General features: G+C 46.7%; 1 protein-coding gene across 2 annotated transcripts; it reads left to right on the top strand.

Moving 5' to 3' along the window:
- The first annotated feature begins 524 nt into the window (after window positions 1-524).
- On the top strand, window positions 525-21607 carry FYTTD1 (forty-two-three domain containing 1). 2 transcript variants are annotated; one of them, XM_033150891.1, is made up of 10 exons: window positions 525-736; window positions 7589-7720; window positions 8709-8854; window positions 12237-12349; window positions 12690-12786; window positions 15210-15271; window positions 18312-18386; window positions 18460-18462; window positions 18659-18782; window positions 20102-21607. In XM_033150891.1, exons 1-10 carry the CDS (start codon window positions 553-555, stop codon window positions 20195-20197), a joined length of 1032 nt encoding a protein of 343 aa, XP_033006782.1. In that variant the 5' UTR covers window positions 525-552; the 3' UTR covers window positions 20198-21607. The 2 variants fall into 2 exon arrangements, with proteins under 2 accessions (XP_033006782.1, XP_033006783.1); XM_033150892.1 differs by lacking the exon at window positions 18460-18462.
- Window positions 21608-22707: the final 1100 nt, after the last annotated feature.

Genomic DNA, 22707 nt, shown 5'->3' with positions numbered 1-22707 from the left:
TTGAAAAATGTATGATGGGAAACGGGGAGAGGTCTTAAAAGGTCACACAATCCCATGCTTGGGGTTCCTACTCTTTGTGCGTTTAAACCTTGTTGCAACAAATAAAGATCAGGTCTTACTGACCACTGTTTGCTTCTTCAACTTGGCTGAAGACTCCTTCTTTTGCTGACCAGAGACCCACGGGGAGTGACAAGCTGGACAGCGGATTAAATCCGCACCCCAGGATTTTCCCTTTTCAGCTTCATTTATATTTTATGCGCATTCTACTGGTGTTTGTTTTGATCTTTTGCTTTTAACTTGTTCTTATCTCTTTACGATTTCGTTGCTAGGTTTCATGTTGCGAACCGCCGCGGAACACGTTACGGTACCTCCTGCTATGCGCTCAGCTCGGCGAACTACGGTACTCCCCGGAGCGTTGCCGAAGCCGCTCGCCTCGCGCAGGCGCGGCAAACTGGCGAAGGCGGACCCCGCCCCTTTCCCCGCCCCATAATCTGCTCTCGAGCCCGGAGGAGGCGTTGGGTTCTGTCACGCGGGAGAGCGCGAGCGCCGCGCATGCGTCAAGCGCACCCGGCGCATGCCCAGAAAGGAGAGAGTGAGAGAGGAGCTTCTGTGGTGCTGCTATCCTCGCTCTCGTCTTGTGTTTTGGGAGCGGCGGCCATGAGCGGGTTCGGCGCCGGCGGAGCCCCGCCGAGGAGTGTCAGCAGCGAGACGCTGGAGAAGATCGACATGTCGCTGGGTGAGGGAGGCCGGTAAAGTGGGCGTCGGCGACGGCCGGCCGGGGGAGGGGGTTTCAAAATGGGGGCGGGGCTTGAGAGCGGTGAGCAGGAGCCAAGCGAGGGATGCTCGGACCGAACCATGTGTGCTCTCTTGGGAGGTGGGGAGGAGAGGGGACCGAACCAAAGGATGCAACGAAGGAGGGGGGGAGGCAGTTGGAAGAGTTCGGCGGGCGGAGGAGCCTAAGGAGTTAGGGAACGAACGTTGGGAGCCGCGGCAGGTGACGTGGGCGGGGCTGGGAGGCGCCAGGTGATATCGGTGGAACCTCCAGCTGCAGGAGCAGAATCAGTAGCATTGGTATTTATTGATACTCTGCCTTTTCCTCCTGACAGGGACTCTGGTAAAATAAAAGCAGCTTAAAAACCATAAAAGGGAGTCAAGAAAAAAAAACGATTAAACGTTAATTGAATTAAAATGATATACGTATGTACCTCTACGTAGTAAATAAGAAAAACACAGCAAATGGTTACAATAAAAGCAGCACAGTGCCAGCACTTTAATTAAAAGCAATCGGTTCCCCAAAGCCTGTTGGAACAAGAAGGTCTTCACCTGCTGGGAGGGAGCCAGTCTAGCTTCTCTAGGCAGGGAGTTCCAAAGTTGTTTAGGGGCAGCCATTACCCAGAAGGCCCTCTCCCAAGTCCCTACCAAGAGTGGCTGTGGGGGTGGCAGGACCGAGAGAACGGCCTCCCCCCAAAATCTCAGAGCCTGGGGACTTTCGTATGAGGAAATGCACGTTCATAGAATTGAGGTGTTGGACCCCAAGGGTCATCTAGTCCAACCCCTTTGTAATGCAGGAATCTAATTTTTAGAATAATATAATGCTTTCGAATAGGTTTCTGCTGTTGCTGCTATGAGGAGGAGGAGGTAGATGAGAGAGTGCCATCTAATGCTATCATTAGTACTATTAATTGCATGTATATCCTACCTTTTCCTCCAAGGAGCTCAAAGTGGTGTACATGGTTCTCACCGCCTCTTCTAATCCCCACAACAACCACCATGAGAGGTAGGTTGGGCTAAGAAGTCACCCACTGAGCTTCATGGCCAAGCAAGCGCTTGAACCCTGGTCTCCCAGGTCCTAGGCCAACCTGCTAACCACTGCTCCACATTGGCTCTCTATGTGCGTGCCACTATTGAAAGTATGAGAAGACAGATCTCTGTCCTCAGGCACTTAAAATATGTAAATCAATACAGCTAAGAGAAGGAGGAGATGGTGTTGCATGTAAGAAGAGAATGTGCTTATTTCGTAGCTGTGTGCTTAAGGGTGTGTGCCAAAGGCTTTGTGGCACTTGTATTGCATTTTTTAATATAGATTTGTTTGTCTCTTGCCCAGTAATTACTTATTGATGGGTGGCCCTGTAAACATAATAAATAAGAATAATAAAATCTGAGTGACATTTGCTGGAGGGAGGAACTGGGTGAAGGCTGGCACCTTAAATGCCCCATTTGTATGATTAATAATTATAGATTTATAGGCTTCCTGGAAACACCTGCTTGAAGCTTGTAGCCTGCACTTTAAAATGTAAAGTCAAAATTGGGTCTAGATAGAAAGAGGCAACCAGTGAAAATGATGCAGTAATATGCTTTTGTTGTTGTTATTGTTGTTCAGTCGTGTCCGACTCTTCATGACCCCATGGACCAGAGCACGCCAGGCACCCCTATCTTTCACTGCTTCCTGCAGTTTGGCCAAACTCATGCCAGTCGCTTCGAGAACACTGTCCAACCATCTCGTCCTCTGTCGTCCCCTTCTCCTTGTGCCCTCCATCTTTCCCAACATCAGGGTCTTTTCCAGGGAGTCTTCTCTTCTCATGAGGTGGCCAAAGTACTGGAGCCTCAGCTTCAGGATCTGCCCTTCCAGTGAGCACTCAGGGCTGATTTCCTTCAAGATGGATAGGTTTGATCTTTTTGCAGTCCGTGGGACTCTCAAGAGTCTCCTCCAGCACCATAATTCAAAAGCATCAATTCTTCGGCGATCAGCCTTCTTTATGGTCCAGCTCTCACTCCCATACATTACTACTGGAAAAACCATAGCTTTAACTATATGGACCTTTGTCGGCAATATAATATGCTACAGTCTCTTAAATTGCTGATAGTAATCAGGCAGCAATTGAACTTCCTGGATTGTCTTTAAAGGCAGCTCCACATAAAGAACTTTATAGCAGTCTAGCCTGGAAGAAACCAGGGCATGGATAACTAAGGTCAGGTTTGAGTTCTCCATGTAAGGCTGCTGCTGGGACATCAGCCAAGTCTGATTAAAAGCATTCCTTGCTATAAACCAGGCATGTCCAAAAGGTAGATCACTGGACGTCTGCGGCAGATCACTGGTAGATCACTGGCTCCCCCCAAAGAAGCTGAACAACTGTGGCTCCCCTAAAAAAAGCTCAACATCTTATCTCCTCTCTGAAAAAACTCAACAACTTTGACCCGAACCCCACAAAAATGGGCCTTCCTCCTTAAAAAAAGCTCAACAGCTTTGACCTGAACCCCCAAAAAGGGGGCAGATCACTGCCAGTTTTTAACTCTGTGAGTAGATCACAGTCTCTTGGGAGTTGGCTACCCCTGCTATAAACCACCTGGATATCCAATGTTGTATATCTGTTTCTTCAAGGAACAGTATCAACAACAAGATGCATGACCTTCTTGGGTTGGCAATCTCCAAGTACCTCCATAATGATGACTCCTTGGCCTTCATAGACTCTCTTACTGTAACTAATTCATAAGGAAGGGATTATCAAGCTTTTCCTGTGAGCATATTGGCAAACTGGAGAAACTGTCACACCAGGTACCACATGGGCACAAACATACATACACATTGTAACCAAGCACACAGAACCCACAACCTGCTCCTTTGGCTGCAATAGAATGCTTCTTACAAGCGTAATTCCAGCGGGCACAGGAAACCCTGTGGGTGCTAGGGAAGGCGATCTGCAATGTACTATGTATGTATGTATGATTGTTGTTGTTCAGTCGTTCAGTCGTGTCCGACTCTTTGTGACCCCATGGACCAGAGCACGCCAGGCACGCCTATCCTTCACTGCCTCCCGCAGTATGGCCAAACTCATGCCAGTCACTTCGAGAACACTGTCCAACCATCTCATCCTCTGTCGTCCCCTTCTCCTTGTCCCCTCCATCTTTCCCAACATCAGGGTCTTTTCCAGGGAGTCTTCTCTTCTCATGAGGTGGCCAAAGTACTGGAGCCTCAACTCCAGTATGTATGATACTACTGTATATTTTTGTATATAATGAGATATCTCCATTGACCATTGTAACCATAAATCATTTAATGATAAATGCAAATCTTCTGTGATATTATTATATATTAGAGGAGTTGCATAAATGCATTGAGTTGATATTCCACCTCTGTTGACCTAGAACTAAAAGCGGAAGACACCTTTAAAATACGGCATCATACCTGGCTGTAGTGTCCTGTTGAACAAGTTGCTGATGTGTGATTATATTCCATCATGGCACAATCTCCTGTTCTGCAGCAAGAAGCTGTGCAGGGTCAGACCGGTGTCCCTCTCACTTCATAGGATTACTTTGCTAATGGGCATATCCTGGTTTTTCAGTGTTTCATACTGTAAAGTGTGTTAACAGGAGGTGCAGGATGGGGGTGGGGATGCTGAAAGACACATGGATTTGGGAATGTGAAACTTGCACCTGTGGGGACTTTTAGCTGACATAGAACCAAGCGCTGCCTTAGTTGTGTATCCAAACGCTCTGAAGTTTCTGAGTGCCCTCACAAAAATTCACACAAAAGAATTTCTTATAAAGCATTAAATGTAATTTTTGTAATAAAGTGCAGCAGCATGCATTTATAGTTTTAGCACAACCACACTTCTCAGTTAAAGAAATAGAGAGTTCTATTCTAAAGGGGGAATATCTCTGAAAGTGGAGATAGCTGCTCCTGAAATGTTGTGTTGTTCTAGGTGATAGAAGAATTTCTGGTTGATGGAGGAAGCTTGCCCCTGAGCTACATGTAGAGGCTTTTAGGTGCAAAAAGCCGGCCTTCTCATTTTCCTGTCATTTTCCTTTATTTCCATTATTGCATCCAGGCTTCTTGGTTCATCACTCTGAACTTTCTGGATTCTCATGGTCTCGCTGGCAAGAAGGATTTGCATAGATACAGTAAATTAGAGAAGGTCAAGGCAGAAAGCTCATTTCCAATGGTCCTTCACTTTAGCCATACCCATCTTTGGTTGACCACTGAACACAAACTGCAGGCTAGCAGCAAAAGCATTGCAAGAAGTGTCATTGCTGTGTTTGATTCCTTACTCCTCAAGATGAGACAAAATAAAAAATCCTTCCAGTAGCACCTTAGAGACCAACTAAGTTTGTTCTAACTAAGTAGAACTAAGTAGGTATCTGAAGAAGTGTGCATGCACACGAAAGCTCATACCAGGAACAAACTCAGTTGGTCTCTAAGGTGCTACTGGAAAGAATTTTCGATTTTGTTTTAAGTAGAAAATACCCTGATGTTGGGAAAGATGTTCTCGAAGCGACTGGCATGAGTTTGGCCAAACTGCAAGAGGCAGTGAAAGATAGGCGTGCCTGGCGTGCTCTGGTCCATGGGGTCACGAAGAGTCGGACACGACTGAACGACTGAACAACAACAACAAGTTTGTTCTTGGTATGAGCTTTCGTGTGCATGCACACTTCTTCAGATACACTGAAACTGAAGTCACTAGACCTTTATATATAGTGAGGAAGGGGTATTACTTAGAAGGGTGATGGAAATGGGGGATTGGCTGATGGGTGTGGAAAACCTGTTGATGACTGTTAAGGACTGCAATAGCCTTGTCATGTATAATGAGATAAGAATTTGTCTTTAGCCATCTCACCCCTTGCTTTTTCCTTTAGGACTAATTGCAGTCTGAGTAATACCCCTCCTCACTCTCTCACTATATATAAGGGTCTGGTGACTTCGATTTCAGTGTATCTGAAGAAGTGTGCACGCACACGAAAGCTCATAGCAAGAACAAACTTAGTTGGTCTCTAAGGTGCTACTGGAAGGAATTTTTTATTTTTAATTTTTGTTTTGACTATGGCAGACCAACACGGCTATCCTCAAGATGAGTTAATCTGAAACTATGCCCTTGTGACTTTGGTTGCTGTGTGTAGCAACATCCACTGGAATCCTCCCTACCTTCCGAAACAAACTTTGTGCCAATAGTATACCAGTCAGAGGCTTCCTCCTGCGGTGTGATATGTTCAGCTGGTCTACAGTTTAGAGAGCATGTGCGGTAGTGCAAAATGACCTTAGTGAGAGAGCCAGTTAGTTCTCTTGGGAGATGTGTATTTGTCTTGGGGGCTGAGGGTGGAGCTAGTCTTCTTGAATATGATGGTGGGGGGATATTTATGGGGCAAGGAAAGTATTGGTTTTGGGAGCAGTCAGGTTATGTGTGCTTGCTGGCTTCAAATTTGACTTGGATCTGAATTTGCTGAATCCCCTCGGACATTTTCGCTAGACTCTGTTCCTCTTTGCAGGATTGTTGTAAGAATGATACTGTTATACAGCAGTTTCACTGTAGAAGGGATTGCAATGACGACTCCTCCTGAACTCTGGGAGTTAGTTTCTAATTTTGAAGTTGAATCAAGTGCATGCTAACTATGTGTTTAGGGATGAAGTAATGGTGCTGAATGAATTATAGGAACTTCTGTGAAAAGAAAACTGGGGCATTCTGAATTACTGACAGAATTCATTATCTTAGCGCTTGTAGGTGCAGTATATGTTCAGAGATGTGGAAGGGCACTTGGTTTAAATTTTAATGGCCATGTTTTTGCAAAGGTTTTTATTTATTTGCTGTTAGATTGCCGTACTGCAACCTTCAGCACTTTCAAGGCAAATGAGAATTCAGAAGGGCCTCAAATGGAAGAAATAAAAGATTCTATTGTGTCACCCTATAGATTCTGCAGTGTACGTCGATGTGTAAATCTTTATACAAATCATGGGATTGAAGCAGGCTTCTAAAAGGAGTTCAGTTTATCCCAGATATGTGATAAATGCAATTTTCAGAGTTCTACCTGGCTGTGTAGCACTCTGGGCAATACACTGGGCTAAACCAGCAACAGAACTCACCTAACCCCATTTTAAAAAGAGCAGGTGTGAAGAGCAGGGATCACAAGACATATGAAGCAGCCTTTCATTATCAGGTTGCTGACCGTCTGGACCACACTTAAGTGGCAGGTCCCCAGAAGAGCATCTTCTTCTACTGTGAGGTTGAACCTGGGAATTTCTGCATGCAAGGAGCATGTGCCGTCACTGTACTGTGGCCACTCCTCAGATGGAGAGATTGTGCTTTCCCACAAGCATCATACATGGCAGTGGATGCTACATTGCTGCTAAACCTAACTTTGTATGTATAGAATCATAGAATAGTAGCATTGGAAGGGACCACGAGGGCCATCTAGCCCAACCCCCTACAATGCAGAAATCTTTTGCCCAACATGGGGCTTGAACCTATAAACCTGAGTGCAAGAGTCTCGTGCTCTACCGACTGAGCTACTTGGCAGAGATAAAGTATGTATATAGCACCATCTATGCACATGGCTCTCTACAGAGAAGTGTGGCAGACCCAGGGCCCTGTTGAAACAAGGGAGGGAGGCTGGCTGAAGACAAGGACTCAGTTAACCCCATTACACAATTCCAGAAAGGTTCTCAATTCCAGAAAAGTTTCTAAAGGTTTACAGATCTATTCTGGGAGTTTAAGTGAAAACGTGAGGTTTTTTTAAAATAACAAATCACGCAAGGGTTCCTGTTTTTATCCCCCACAGTTAGAAGTGTTCAATACTTAAATTCTCACTATTTGTTTTGCAGATGATATAATTAAACTGAATAAGAAAGAAGAGAGGAAGCAGTATCCTCCCAGAATGAAGAGGGGGCTTCAACAGGCTGGCAAGCGGCAATTCCGGATGAGGAGAACCAAATGGGGAATCCAGGAGTACACAGGTAAGTAATTTTGCTTGCTTTTTTTCTGAAACATCAGGGACATATTTTGTAGCGGGACAGTAAAACATTTCCCTTAATATATACTCAAAAGCAGAACATCCAGTACAGGTTTATGCGCTAAGTAATACATAATGCATTTTGTCCTCTTAAAAGAGTAAAGTATTTTTTGGAACATTTTTACCCTGTCCCTTAGCCAGTCTTCCAGAGTGACTTACGCACCATCAGTCAAAACAAGACAGTCTCTTGCCTGCGGGCTTACAATCTGCCTGACACAACACAAAACAAAAGAGGGATGGTTAGGGAGAAGGAAAAAAGCAGACCCGCGCACCAGTTTTTCAAGTTAAATAGAAGTTCTTATAATGATCTGGATTAGAAGCAGTGTGGGATCAGGAGGACCACAATGGAGTTTGTCTTGTTGCTGAACTTACTAAATGGCTCTGTCTCCCATTCCTGTATAAGAATTGTGATGCACTGTCAACCCAAGTTATTTTTTTCAATATTTTTGATACTTGCAGCAGCTAGACAGATGTCTTACAAAGGTTCACCGGCAAGACTTGAGACATAATCCTCCTTTGGTGTTAAGCCCCAGCATCTGGTATTGGGGAATGGAATCCCTTTGATAATGAAAGCTGTGTTTTTTGGTGGTGTTGCTATGAGATGAGGATGGAGCTGTTCCCCTGTGTGCCAATTTATCCTCTTCAGGTATCTTTGCTAGGGAGCCACAGACCTCTGTGGCAACGATTTCCATATGCTGACTTGCTCCAGGATATGTGCCTGTGATGCATACAAGTTTAGATCTGATAAGAAAACGAGAGTTTTTATTGATTTCCTCCCAGATTTTTTCTAAAATAAATATAGAAGGGGAATCCCTCCCCCAAATGTATTTTTAAAAGCTCTGCCGGTGTTCCTTCACTAGTCTTGACCGAGGCATGCTTACTTGCTTCCATGCCACTGGCCCACATTTTGCCTCCTATTTATGCCATTTCAGGTTTTGGAAAGAACCGTTTAGGACGCAGAAAACGGGTAGCTGGAAAGAGACCTCCCTATGGAGTCAAAACCGGGCTAGCGGCAAGGAAAGCCTTGGGCTCTCTCAAAGGCATCAGCCCCCTCAACAGATCGCCTCTCAGTGAAAAGGTATGTGTGCAGACTTTGGGGCGAAAACGTACCCATCTTTTTTCTGGGCAGCAGTGTAAGAATGCCTCTGCCTTGAGATGGGATCTAATGGAGTTCCTCCACTCTCAGCACCCCTTTTTCCGAGAGTGCAAGGCTTCATCTGTGAATGGAGCAGCTGCGCTGGGTCCCATTCCATGTATTCCGCTCTCTTTCTATGGGCAGAGGTGATCTCACCTCCCATAACACTCTGAGGCAAGTGACTACTCTTTCCAGCTGAAAGTATGTGGTTTGCACCAAACTATGATGGGGTGTTTTTCTGAGCCAAAGGAAATCCCGAGGGGCTAAGGTGAGAGCCAGTTTCCTTTCCTGGAGGGGGGAGGGGATCCTTGCATTGGGTGATCCACTTGCTCTGCTGGCAGTAAGTTGCAATTGGGAAGAGGCCATCCGAGTGGGAGAGCTTCTCCCCAGGTGCACTTCCTGATTAGACTGCAGGAAACCAGAGGGGGGGTCCCAGCCACACTTGGCACTGTAGGGGACCCCCGAGGCGGCTGAAAACAATCATATGCCAAACATCAAAACAAATATAAAAATCCAATAGAAAGAAGGAAGAAATGAAAAATGCAAAGCAAAAGCAGGACACCCCCCCAAAAAAACAACAACCCAGGCTGCTGTGTCCATACTCATTGCACCTCTGGTGGGCTAGAGATGTTCTGACCCTTGCCCTGGCAGGTGGAGTTGGGGAGGCAGGACATTTCACAGAAGTTTGTGTTCTCTAAGTTGTAGGCAATCAATGAGTAATATGGCAAGCTTGAATAGATGGGCTAGAAAAAACAATATTGTGGCCTAGCAATTCTTTCAGACTAACTTACAAGGATGACTTAAGCATGCTGTAAGGTCCGTAGGGTGGTTCCTCGCAAGTAACCAGGCAAGACTCCAAACCGTCTTTTAAGAGGTTTATTGTGCATGCTATTTACAGCGCAGAGCTACAAGTTCATGTCTGTATCAGTCACTCGCAGAATGTGCGAGTGGCCCCTTCCGGCTCTGACCCCAACATAAGAGTTTCGGTATCCCAAATCTCTGCCCCCCCTCCTTGTGTTTCACCCCTCTGTGCACTTGGGGCACCGGAAATGGCATGTCTCCCTCCTCGCCCGCTGAGCGTGGGGAGTGCAGGGTCTCTCCAACATCCCCAGAGGCTCTGCTCTCAAGATCCGGAGCTGCCTGCACCTCCCCACTGGAAACCTCGCTGTTTCCTCCGCTGGAAGAGGTGGTGCTGCTGGTCAGGTGGGGCAGGGGCTCTCTGTAACATCTCGAGAGCCCTTCCACCGCACTGCGCTGAGCCGGGGACAGTTCCCTGACCAGTGGCGGAGTAAGGCTCCGCGGTACCCGGGGCGGCAAAGGAAACGCCCCGGGGGCGGGTCGTCGTGACATCACATTGTGACGTCATGACGCTCCGCCCCCAGGGCGTTTCCGGGGGTGCCGGCGCCGCTTCTGCAGCCCTCTTTTAAGCCGAAGAGCTTGCTTTTAAGCTCTCCGGCTCAAAAGGAGGCTGTGGAAGCGGCGATCCGATGACAGAGTGCGCCTGCGCGTGCAGGCGCACTCCGTCGTCGGGCCGTGCGCTGCCGCTCCCAGGGTGACGGAGGGAGCGGCAGCGCGTGGGAATGGTGGGAGGGGCTGCCTCTTGCCCCCCCCCACGTGCCGCCGTTCGCTCCGTTGACCCAGGAGCAGCAGCACCGCACACACCGTGCGCTGCTGCTCCCGGGGGGACGGAGCCAGCGGCAGCGCGTGGGGCTGACAAGCGCCGGCCCCTCCTGCCACTCCCCACGCTGGCGGTCACCCCGGGAGCAGCAGCGCTGCACGGACGGGGTGCTCCCTCGGCCGTGCGCTGTTGCTCCTGGGGTGACGGAGGGAGCGGCAGCGCTTGGGAATGGCGGGAGGGGCTGCCGCTTGTCACCCCCATGCGCCGCCGCTCGCTCCGGTCGCCCCGGGAGCAACAGCGCACGGCCGAGGGAGCACCCCGTTCGCTCCCGGGGTGACCGGCGTTGCCTGGGGAGTGGCGGGAGGGGCGCCGCTTGTCGCCCCCACCCGCCGCTTGTCGCCCCCACCCGCCGCTTGTGGCCCCTGTCGCCCGGGGGCGTACCGCCCCCACCGCACCCCCCTAGCGACGCCCCTGTCCCTGACACATGCCTTTCACTTTAAATGTTTCCTCAGCTTTTGTGAGCTGTTGGAGAATCGTTCACATAGTAAGTGTCACGGGCTGCTTTTATTTTTGGACTTTGACCATGCCACCCTGCACTTGTCAAGGAAGCTTCTGAAGTTTACAAATAGTAAAAAATCACCGCCAAACCAACATGCCTGGCAACAGATTAGCAGCAGATGAACTGCAGATTGAGATGCTAAAGCAGCTCTGCTGGCCAGAAGCAGATTTTCGAAAGGCAGACTAAACAAACTTTGAAAAACTGCTTAATTTCCGTACTTCACCCCAGGATGGAGAAACAGCACATTGAGTGAGTAAACGTAAAGGCACAAAGATGCATCGACGGTACTTCACCCCATCCAAAACAGAAGAGACTTTCTGTGAAGTCCTATATCCAGATACAAGGTGCCTTGCTCAAAATAATGAGGTTTCAGTGGCCCAGATGGAGAGCCGAGATGTCCTAAAGGCAACTGGAGAAAACTTCTAGCAGGCCTTATGAAATGCGTATATACACGTGAAAGGCCATAGGTACGTGTGGGGTGTGTGCAGTTCAGGCACCACCACAGAGAAGGCTCTTTCTCTGGCCCCCATCTGCTTAACATCCACCATACTTGGGACACAGAGAGGGACCCTCCTCTCAGATATTGGAGCGGGGTAGGCTGGCAGGGGAGAAGGTGGCATTTTTATGCTAACTTTATTGCTCCTGTTTTACGTTACCCTTTGTTCAGCTGCTTTGTTTGGATATTGTTTTTTAATTTAATTGTGTTTGCGTTGTGAGCCATCTCAAAGAAAGGCAGGGTATTAATATATTAATGAAACAGAGAACCTGGTACCTGTCAGATATTGGATTACAACTCCTATCAGCCCCAGCCAGCATGGCAGATAGAGTCCGAAACAATCCGATTTGCATCAGGTGCCAGAGACAGTTTTTGGATGAGAGTTACCATTTGTCCATTCTCCGAGTAGACCCGTTGCAGTCAGTGAACATAATGGCTCTACCCTAGTTGGATATCACACAGAGGCTTCAGTCCTAATCCTACACACCTGGGAGGAAGCACCATTAATTTCAACAGCACTTGCTTCTGAGTAGACATGGTTAGGATTATGCTATTAGCTAAGCAGCTCCTAAACGTCTTGAGGTTTTTGCTGCAACAGACTAACACTGCTAGAAATGCATGGACCTAATTTTTAACGTATCTCTTCCCAAAGAACATACAGCGGAACTACTCTGTTTTGAAAAGGAAGACCACCATCCAAAGACAATCAGAGTTGCAGAGAAAGCAAGGAGCCATTCTCAGGAGGCCTACTTTGTTAAACAGAAGGTGAGAGCCATATGCCGTTTGCAAAGGTCTTGTGGTCTGCTCTGCATGTGCCTTGAGTGCTTTACCTGCCTTTGCCTTGAACGCTGACCGTGCTGCTTCTTTGCCTACAAAAATGGAGGATGGGGAGTGGCATGTGGGGAAATGAGCATTGCTTGCTCCATCTGCTTTTGTTCCTGATCCTCCCACCGCTGGCATACGGCCCTTGGAAGGTTTCCTGGAACATAATGCGTCCCATCCCTGCTTTAGATTGTGATCTCCTCGGGGCACGGCACTTGCCTGTCCTGGTTGTGTCATCCTGTAACATCGATGGTGCTGACAATTCTTTTTGGATCTTTTACAGAACCAACATACAGTCTCCTTCTGCCAGGATCGGGAATAAGCTCTACCAGCAGAAAGACGCACGCCAAGCCACTTTCCTTTTTAAGAGGGGCCTGAAGGTACTGTAGGAGGCAGAGCGAGAGTGCTGTACTCTTCCCCTGCACCTCTCTGTTTGACATAATCTGACCATCTGGATAGAGTTTGAAGAAAACTTGGCTAAAGTTGTGTGTTTTATATATAGCCATGTTCTCCTTCAGATGCTACTTTTCATTAGATCTTAAGGTTTCAGTCATTGGCACTAAAAGAGTTGTGTACATGCCTCTGTGCTATTTGTCGTGACTGAGCCTTCCGACAGCTGTATTAAAAACATTGGTGCAGGAAAAACTCGGCCGTGAGCTAGTTTTGATAGAGAGCAGAAGCCCTGTTCTCACCGAATCAGGCATCCAGCTCTGATAATGCAGACATACTTCTCCCCTGAGATCGTGACTTGATTTCTTTGCATGTGTAAAGCTAAGGCTAGGAAATGCCTCTATAGAAGCCTGTGTAATTTATAGGCCTGCAGACTCCACTTTTGTGGGTTCCCCTGCAACCGCTGTTGTTCTGACCGAGTAAAGCTGTCTACCAACATCACAGTGGTGTGTTTATTGAAGAAATCCATCCCAGAGCCTTCTTTAGCCAAAAGGCGTGATGGAATGCCAGAGATACAGTACCAGGACCAAACTTTCGCACTCTTTGTGGATGCAAACTTGGAGAGTGCAGGGTGTGCATAGACACGGCTCGCAGTTTAACAAGTGTTCTGAGCCAAAAAAAAAGGAGTACGAATTGGAGTACGTCTCGTTTCTACAGCCAGCGAAAGACTCGGAGTTCTCTGGAACGCCAGATAAGTTTGCAACAACAGTGGCTGTTGAAGGGAGCACAAGTGGTTCTCAGCCTGCCTGCTTGGAACAAAGCTGGAGAATTGTAAAGTGAGGCAGGGGGTCACATGCAGGGAAACGTGAGTGGTTTGAAGAAGCAGTTCAGGCAGGGAGAACGAGGGTGGGGAGGCTCAAAACCGTTTTTGGGTGGGAGAGCATCTTAGGCAGTGAGTTACCAAGCACACAGCTTAGCTACATATACATGGCTGGAAAGAGCAAGAGGCAGAGATGAAGCCAGTCCTTCTGGCTTGCAGAAGGTGGGACCCACAGTGGCTGATGCTGGCAAGTTGGGCATGTTGCTTTTTTCAGCTTTCAAATTCCAAAACTGAGGGGTGCTAAAAAGTTGCAACATGACTTGGAAATTCAAAAAAAAATTCGGTTAAATCAGTGTATAGTCCTGTGTAGTCTTATCTCATTATACATAACAAAGCTATCTTTAGCCATCTCACCCCTTGCCTTTCCCTGCAATACTAATTGCAGCCCTTAAGAGTCGTCAACAGGTTTTCCACACCTATCAGCTGATCACCCATTCCCACCACCCTTCTGAGTAATACCCCTCCCCACTCCCTCACTATATTTAAGGATCTGGTGACTTCTGTTTCAGTGTATCTGAAGAAGTGTGCATGCACACGAAAGCTCATACCAAGAACAAACTCAGTTGGTCTCTAAGGTGCTCCTGGAAAGAATTTTCTATTTTGTTAGTCCTGTGTGGTAACTAAAATGTGTGTGAAATTGCATAGAAATAAATAAAAATGATTGCCAAGTACTGTACTTGCAGTTATTTTATGCATTAGTAGTAGTAGTAGTATTTAAGCATTATCTGATATTTTCAGAAGGTAAATTTAAATTTATTTGTTTTTTTCATGAGTAGTTTATGTACTTTTTAATCAAACATAGATTTACCAAGCTAAAGGTTGTCCAATCACAAAATAATAGCAAATTTGAGTTCCCCACAACCAAAAACGTATTTTTAAGATTGCTCACTGAAGAAATTTGCAAAAATTAAGTTTCACCCCCTAAAATGACATGCCCCACTGGCCGGGTTTGGAGGCAGAGTGTAGACAGCACTTGAAGAAGCAGCACTTCAGAATGGGATAGAGTGGGGAGGGGGAATCTCCCACCAGTTGGCTGACTTTTGGGAAAAAGAAGTGTGCATGCACATGAAAGCTCATACCAAGAACAAACTTAGTTGGTCTCTAAGGTGCTACTGGAAGGAATTTTTTTATTTTTTATTTTGGGATCCACTAAGCTTCTTTTAAGTGTTCGTTCTGGATGAGTATGTTTTGTTTGTCATTTTATTTTGAAATCTTTATATTGCACTTTTTGCTATTTGTATTCAAAATGGCTAACAATTTTGTTAAATCCCTATCACAAAAAAGAGACGTAACCCGTCATGTCACAGTGCCAGCAAGCTTCGTAAATGCCCGTTTGCCATGCAAACCCTTTTATGAATCTCTGTAGAAACACTCACGCCCAGAAACCCCAACCCTGTTGGAATGTGTTGGTCAGATTCCAGTGACCTAGACTAAGTCTATAGTTGTCTCCTGAATAACTCTTCCCTCCCCACCAAAAAAAAATCTTCAGCTTTCTCATTTTCTCCACCGGTGTTTTCTTTCCTACTACGGCAGGTGCAGGCCCAAGTCCATCCAGAAGATGACCTAAGCGCCCAGGTCACAAACAGAACTCGCCCGTAAGTGTTCTGATTTATTTGGCAGAGCAGTTGTGGAGGCGGCAATGCATGTGTGTTGAGACTGTGGCTTTTTAGACCACCATTGGCCCCTGCAACCAAGTATTCATGGGGCGTATCAAGGGCGCTGGATGCCTTTCTGATTTGGGAGGTGGCCTTGGGGTGTTGCAGAGCTGGGAGGCAGGTGCCGTGGCCTGCTACAATGGTGGCGGGGAAAGGGTGGGCTTCCAGTGTAAATCAGGGACAGTCTCATATTCTCAACACACTGTCATAATACGATATGTCACCTGTTCTGAAAATGAAACAGTTGTATGCCTGCCACTTGCTTTCCAAGTGGGGAAGGTTTTGTAGACATCCTCCATACACTTTTACTTGGGAGCAGGCCCCATTGAATTTCTGAAGCATGCATAAGATCAGACAGTATGCTACTCATCCCCAAATGTTGAATGAACACCCTCTAAATGGCTGTGGAGAGCTTTGCAGATTGGGACCGGGCTGCTGGCAGTGAGAAGCAGAGCGTTTGTAGGGAGGAAAGTTGGTTGGTTGGGCATTGTAGAAAGCAGAGGTCTTAATGCCCTGGTTTCTTCTCTGACTGCTATCGGATCTGTAGCATATGTGCTGTAAGCAGCCCAGAGCAGCTGGAGAGACCCAGCTAGATGGGTGGGGAATAAGAATTAAGAATAAGAATACCAGCAGTCCAGTTTAATGGGCAGTGTTTTGCTCAGTAACTGGTATGTCTCTGTTAACTAGATGCCTCATACCCAGCCTTGCAGAGGAATTTTAAGAAACAAAAAAATCAGTGCCATTTTGAAATCAGTAGTTTCGTTGTGCTTTGTGGTGTACAAGTGAGCAGGTCCCTGTTCCTAGGAGCTTACAATCTATCACTTGCCGCAGGACAGGCAACAGAAGAAGAAGGGGAAGGAAGCAGGAGGCAGTTGTCAATAGGTAGAGAATGTGGAAGGGGTTGTATCAAACAGTGTTTCTTCTGATGGCAGAAGAAGAAAAGGGAGGAAAGTAATTTCAGCGATGCACCATCTGCTCTGGAAGATCCCCCAAACCCGCAGAGCGGATTTATGGGGGTTGGGAGGCTGCAAGCGTTAGGGAGAAGTCACAAAAAAATGCTTCCTGCCCCATTCCACTGTTGAAAGCCTTACCACAAGCTGAGCAGTGCCACTTGTCAGGGGGCTGCCCTCGTCGAAAGGCAAGGAGAGTTGCCAGGGCTTTTTCAGTATTGCGAGCCCCCGCCTCAACTGCTGAGCAATTCGTCTTCCTCCAGTGGGGAAGGCAGTGATCCCTCCAGTGGGGAGGGAGAGATGGGACTGGGAAGTAGGAGTCAGGGCTCTGACAGGGAAGGAGAGCCCACGCACCAAGCAGAGGCTGGAGGAGAGGCACCTCTTCCGTCTCCCCACTTGCGCAGGGGGGATAGACGCAGAGGGGGCAAGGAACCGGAAGGGGCCATTCCCGGACTCTGGCGAAGGATGAGCTGGACGTACTTTTTGTTGCTGCACTGTCCATATCTGCACAATAAAGAAACTTAGTTTTAGAAACCTCGGAGTCTGGCTGGTTACTCATGAGCAACCACTGAAACCCTAACACCACCAAATTTAGCCCGAAGGTTTCTGAACTCCTGCTGATCGTGACTACCAACCAGCCTCTTTCGCTCAAATGGTGGTAGCTTAAAATTGCAGTCTAATTTGCTTTCTTATAAAATGGGACTTTTTGCTGTGGCTACTTCTGCATTCTGGATGAAGCTACCTTCCTTATTGGACTTGTTTGTAAGAGGAAACAGCAGCTGCTTCCAGAAAAAGGAGAGTCCCCAAGTGCTCTAGAGCATGTGCACATGCGTGTGTTTAGGGACAGCAGCCTCCCACATAGGAAAAGATGGTGCAGAACTGCAACCTTTTTGAAAGAAGCGTAAGAGCTCGCTGGACCAGGCCAGTGGCCCATCTAGTCCAGCATCCTGTCCTCACAGTGGCCAAGCAGATGCCCCAACGGGAAGCCTGCAAGCGGGATCTGAGTACCCACCCTGACTTTTTGATTCACAGCAGCTGGCATTCAGACGCAGGGTGCCTCCAACAGAGAAGGGAGAACATAGTCATCATGGCTAGTCGCCATCAGCAGCCTTAACTCGTTGAATTTGTCTAATCCTTTTTAAAAGCCATTCTTTTGAAAATCACTCTGCTTTTAGAAACTGGTGGCCTAGCATCGGTGGTCTGGCTGTTGGGTAAGGAAAGCCCTACATGCTAGGCCAGCTGTTGTCACATGTTGTCCCAAGGAGCAGCCTCGAGCAAAGGGGAAAAAATGCTCAGGCCTTTGCTGGTACAGCTTTGGGCAAACCGCTGAGCTCCTGAAAAGGGTACTCACATCTGAGCCCAAGGTGGATTGGTTAAGGCAGCCAGGAATGCAAGTAACCTATAAAAAACGGGTGTTGCTTTTATAAGTCTCACCTTTTGCACTATCAATGAATTTATCTAAAGTGGGGATTTGAAGCAAACTGCCTGTACAACTGGTCTTTTCAGAACACCCTTTAGCTCCGTGCCTGGGAACCTTTGGCCCTCCAGGTGTTGCTGAACTACAACTCCCTTCATGCCGCGCTCATTGGCCATGCTGGTTGGGGCTGTTGGGAGTCCAGCAACATTGGAGGTCCACAGATTCCCTCGTCCTGCTTTGCCTGGAATCATAAAGTTTGTTTTATGACCCATAGTTAAAACATCAGCTAGTGAGAAATGAGTGCTTGTATAGCTTATGGAAACTATTTTGAATGATTTTTGACCATCTTCCACATTAGGACTACCCTGGTACAAGTTTAAAACTAGTTGTTCCTCCAAGCCTTCGGGTCTTTAAAATTGATGCTGATTCTGGAGATTATTATCTTATGGCTCCAATTTGTGCTTATAGTATGTGCATTTTCAATTTTGTGGTGCGTAGTTTATGTTATGAGACACACTGTGTTCCTGTGTTGGATGAAAGGCAGGATAGAAAAACTATGTGATCTTAGCAGAGGATTTACTGGGTAAACTGGGTCTTGTGCTTTCCCAAACAGATGGCGAACATCCACTACAAATGGAGGGATTTTGACTGTATCCATTGACAATCCTGGCGCAGTCCCATCCCCCATGTGAGTAAAAGCAGCTTCATCTTGCACTAGAATCTCCTGGTTGATGGGAATAGGGGTGGGAGCTAAGGAAAAGTGCGTGGCTGGTGAGAAACTCTGTTCATCACCCAGGTCCAGCCTTGAAACCGTAGCCTTACGTTAATCCACCCCCTTGCTTGCCGTGTTGTTATTAGCTTGGAAGTAATGGGTAGGGTTTGTCTCCTCTGCTTTTACAGTTTGGTGAAAATTGACATTTCCGTTGTCCCTGTTCAGTGTGCCATGTGTTTTTTCCACAGTTTGAAGCCAAGGCTGACCAGCACTCCCGTGCCTCCCTTCCTCATGAAGAGGGACCAGTCGGAAGAGAAGAAGATTCCCAAAGGGGTCCCGCTGCAGTTTGATATCAACAGTGTCGGAAAGCAGGTTGGTTGCTTCCAGATAAAATGGGTGTGCATTGTTGACAATAAAACGGGCTCCACGGGTTCTTTATTGGACTTTGGATCTTGTCGTGGAATTGCGGAGCAGCCGAGTTCCTATCTTGGACTGGCTGGATGCAGAGGACTGGTGGAAGGACCATCCACGGAGCTGGATTGGAGTAAAAAAACACTGTTCACTCACTTGGAGCCCCTGCTTGGTGAGAGGCTGAACAAACTGCCAGTCAGGCCCTGCAGGGTCAAGAGGAGGAGACCATGGGGACTGTTTGGTTCTTCCAGATAGTGACCCAAAGCATAGGAATGCGGTGTCTCCTCTGCTGCTTGCTGGGTTCCTCTTTGCGCTTTCTTGCGAGCAGTGTTAGAAACTGGGATGGAAGAGCTAGGAGCCAAATGGCTTCTAGGACCTGGGTTGTGGGTGCGAAAGCAGAACATCTAGTCGCCACTGGGGGGTGGGGGCGTTGGCAACACTTTTTATTTATTATTTTGATAACCATGAAGTAATACACAATTCATGTAAGCGACACATTGTTAATATCACATTTTTAGCAGAAACGGTTAATACATGTTTAATTTGGTGCTTGCTATAAAAATATTGGTACAGTGGCACCCTGTGTTACGCATGCGATCCGTTCCGGGCTACGTAACAGGGGCGTGCGTAACGCAAACGCCCCCCCAACCCCCGAAAACCCCGAAGTAGCGCGATTTGAGCACCTTTGCGCGAAGTGCGCAGAAGCGTTCTGTGCATCCGGGGGTCGCGTGCGCTCCGGAATCGCTTCTGGGTTGCGGGCGTTCTTAAATCGAACATACACAACCTGGGGTGTGCGCAACCCGGGGTTCCACTGTACCATACTTCAGTTTTCAAAACACTCTACTCTTTAATGTTAAACTCCTTAACATACTGTCTATCTTTAACATAAACTTCAAGGCTTCAAAGCACATACATTTCAGTGTCAGCCAGGCACAAAAAATGGCACCCAGACTTTTTTAGGTGCTCACAAATGGAGAATCTCTACGTGCAAAATGCGCCTGGCGCCCTGCTAGTTTTGAACCCTGCTTGCAAGTGCTCCGAACACCTTCAGAGACTCCACACAATTAGATCACTACTCTTTAATTTCTATTTTCTCACCTAACCCACCAACCCGTATCTTCTCCAAGGTTCCCCACTGTAGTTGACGCTTAGCATACGTGTTAAATGTGTTAGGGGAACTGGTTGAAATATTAACCAGGCACCATAATTTTGTTTCCTTGTCCCTCTGGCCTGCTTGATGGGTGACTGCTGTACTGATTTACATCCTCCTTTGTTCACAGACGAACATGACCCTCAACGAGCGCTTTGGGATCCTGAAGGAGCAGAGAACGGCTCTCTCCCAGAACAAAGGCAGCCGTTTCGTGACTGTGGGCTAGAGGGCCTTTTCAGGGGAACCCCATCTTTCTAAGAAACTGAACTAGCAATGGGCCGAAAAATAAGTTGAACTTTGTGTCAAGATACTGATAAACTGAATTTTGTTTTTAAACGGCTTCTACTTGAATAGTTAAAAAGAGAACACCCTCACATGATAGTGGACCATAAAAAGAGAAAATTCAGTGTTGCTTGGAAAACAGCATCCTGTTGTCTGGACTGCAAGGGTCCACATAAGTTCCTGGAGGAGGGAGGGCAAAGCCGGTTGTTCTTATTTTGGTTTCTTAAGCAGCCGACAGAAGTGGTGATCAATGCAGGGGTAATTCTTTGCTCCACCCGCTCTTGCAAAGCTGTGTCATTTCATTTTGTGCCCCTGGCTGCCGAAATTTGCTTAAAACGTTTGCAGCGGACAGCACTTGGCTGCCGCTGCTCGTCTTTCCGTTACTTTGGCTCACTGATATTTCTTTCACTCAAGCTCTGCAGTTCATCTGGCACTAGAAGCTAAATTGTTTGACAACCGTGGCAGCAAGTAAGAATCCAGCTTTTTTTTGGCGTTGAAAAGGCGTAGCGGTCATTCTCGTCCCCTTAAGTGATAGAACAAGGCCTCACATGAGGCCACAGCAAGAACCTACTCCACATCCTCGAGAAATGACCATACAGGGTGCATACAAGCTATTTCCCCCCTTTCTTTTTTTAAAGCTGTGAGTTTGCTTCAGATATTCATCGGCTGAACCTATGCTTTGATGACCATTCAATGTTACCGGATCAATTATTTCGGTTGTTGCTCTGTTGTGTTGTACAAATGTGGCACTTTTGTGACTCGTATACCTAGTGGCAGACCCAACAGGTGAGCATTGTGAGGTTCAAGGCACCTTCCTGTTGCTTCGAGGGATCAAAAGTTGTGGCGTCGCCATAGGAAAACACACACACACACACTTCATGTGCGCTGGATTTTGAGTTCAACATAATTGCCTGTGAGGACACCTCCTATTTCCTGGATTTAAAATTTCTATAGTGGGTGTGTTGGGAGGCACACCTACGTAAAAGGATGCCAGGTTTGCTCAGTCTCAGAAACCTGGTATATGTAACTTGATCTTTGTTTTTCTTTGACAATTCTTTAAAAAAATAGTTTATTGTGGAGATCAAAACAAATACTTGGCAGTAGCAAGGCTGCCTTTAGAGCAGTTTTTATGTAGTCATGCCTCCATGACAATTTAATGCTCACCATCTTCTGTTTTTAATTATTTGAAATATCTTCTATACCTTTGCAATGGGAAAAATGGAATATTAAAGTTCCTCCTTTTGTGTTGTTGTTTTTTTACTCGGTTAGTAGGAATTCTGTTGAAGTCCATTAGAAATGAAGTAGATAAATATGCTTATGATCATCCTGTGTTTGGTTTCTACCAGGATGTACTAAAAAAAAAACCTTTTGCATCAACATGGATGCAAAACATTGATGCAATGCATCTCGAGAGAGCTAGTTTGTATTTAAGGAGAATATGCTTTAAACTGTACCTTTGGGTATTTTTTTTTGGAGAAGTTAATACATTTGGATCTATTCTAAAGCTGTTGGACTTTTTAAAAATAAAAGTGTTACAAGTTTACAGTTGTGTGTACTTAGATATGAATTTTGCAGCTCCATATTCTTCAACAAAGGGCAGCTTAGTACTTAAATCAGAAATACCGGTACATGTTTAACACTCCACTCTTCACAATGATCTTAACTAATGACCTGTGCCAGAAAAATGCAAAGAATGTTGTAATGACTGGTATACCATAAGCATTACTGCTTTCAACTGTCCCCTTATTCCCATAGCGACTGATAAAATTCATGGCACTACCAATGACACCTTTGGGATTTTAACATAAAGCTTAGACCTTAAGATCAAGGAAAGCCCTGCTGGGTTAGGCCAACGGCCCATCTAGCCCCACATCCTGTATGTACTCACAGTGGCCAAACCAGATGCCTGTAAAAATCCCCCAAACAGAACTCAAGTGTAACAGCACTCTCCCCTTCAGCAGTTCCCAGCTGCCTCAGAAAGTGGAGGTACCTTACTGGTGGTTGGGTCTTTAAAAATAATCTGCAAAATAACATGTTCCCACCTCCTGATTATTGCAAAGACAAACCTTCATGGAGAGAGGAGTGCCAGCATCTCTACCCAAAGCAATTGAGAAGGCAGCACATTTAAAGCGTGGCCAGTGTGAAAAGCCCTTTGATGGTTTAACCGCATGCAAATTCCCAAAATGAAACAGCTAACCAAGGAGGATCATCATGAGAAAAGGCTAAGGGACAAGGTGAACAGGTTGTACAGGGGTGAGCCAAAAGGTTTAGGCCTTTTCCCCTTTTGGGGGGGGGGAAATCATAGTTTTTGCTTTATCAAAGCTAATGCAGAGTTGAATCCCAGTTGGAGGGTGACATTCAAATGCAATAAGGTAGGCTCCTGCTGCTGCGCTGGCTGACCTTGGCAGAGGGAAAGCAAGCCTTGAAAATAGTGATATGCACAAGTCACTTGAC

Source organism: Lacerta agilis, chromosome 5 (genome assembly GCF_009819535.1).
Source record: "Lacerta agilis isolate rLacAgi1 chromosome 5, rLacAgi1.pri, whole genome shotgun sequence".
Lineage (NCBI taxonomy): Eukaryota > Metazoa > Chordata > Lepidosauria > Squamata > Lacertidae > Lacerta > Lacerta agilis.
This window is presented reverse-complemented; position numbering and strand designations above follow the sequence as displayed.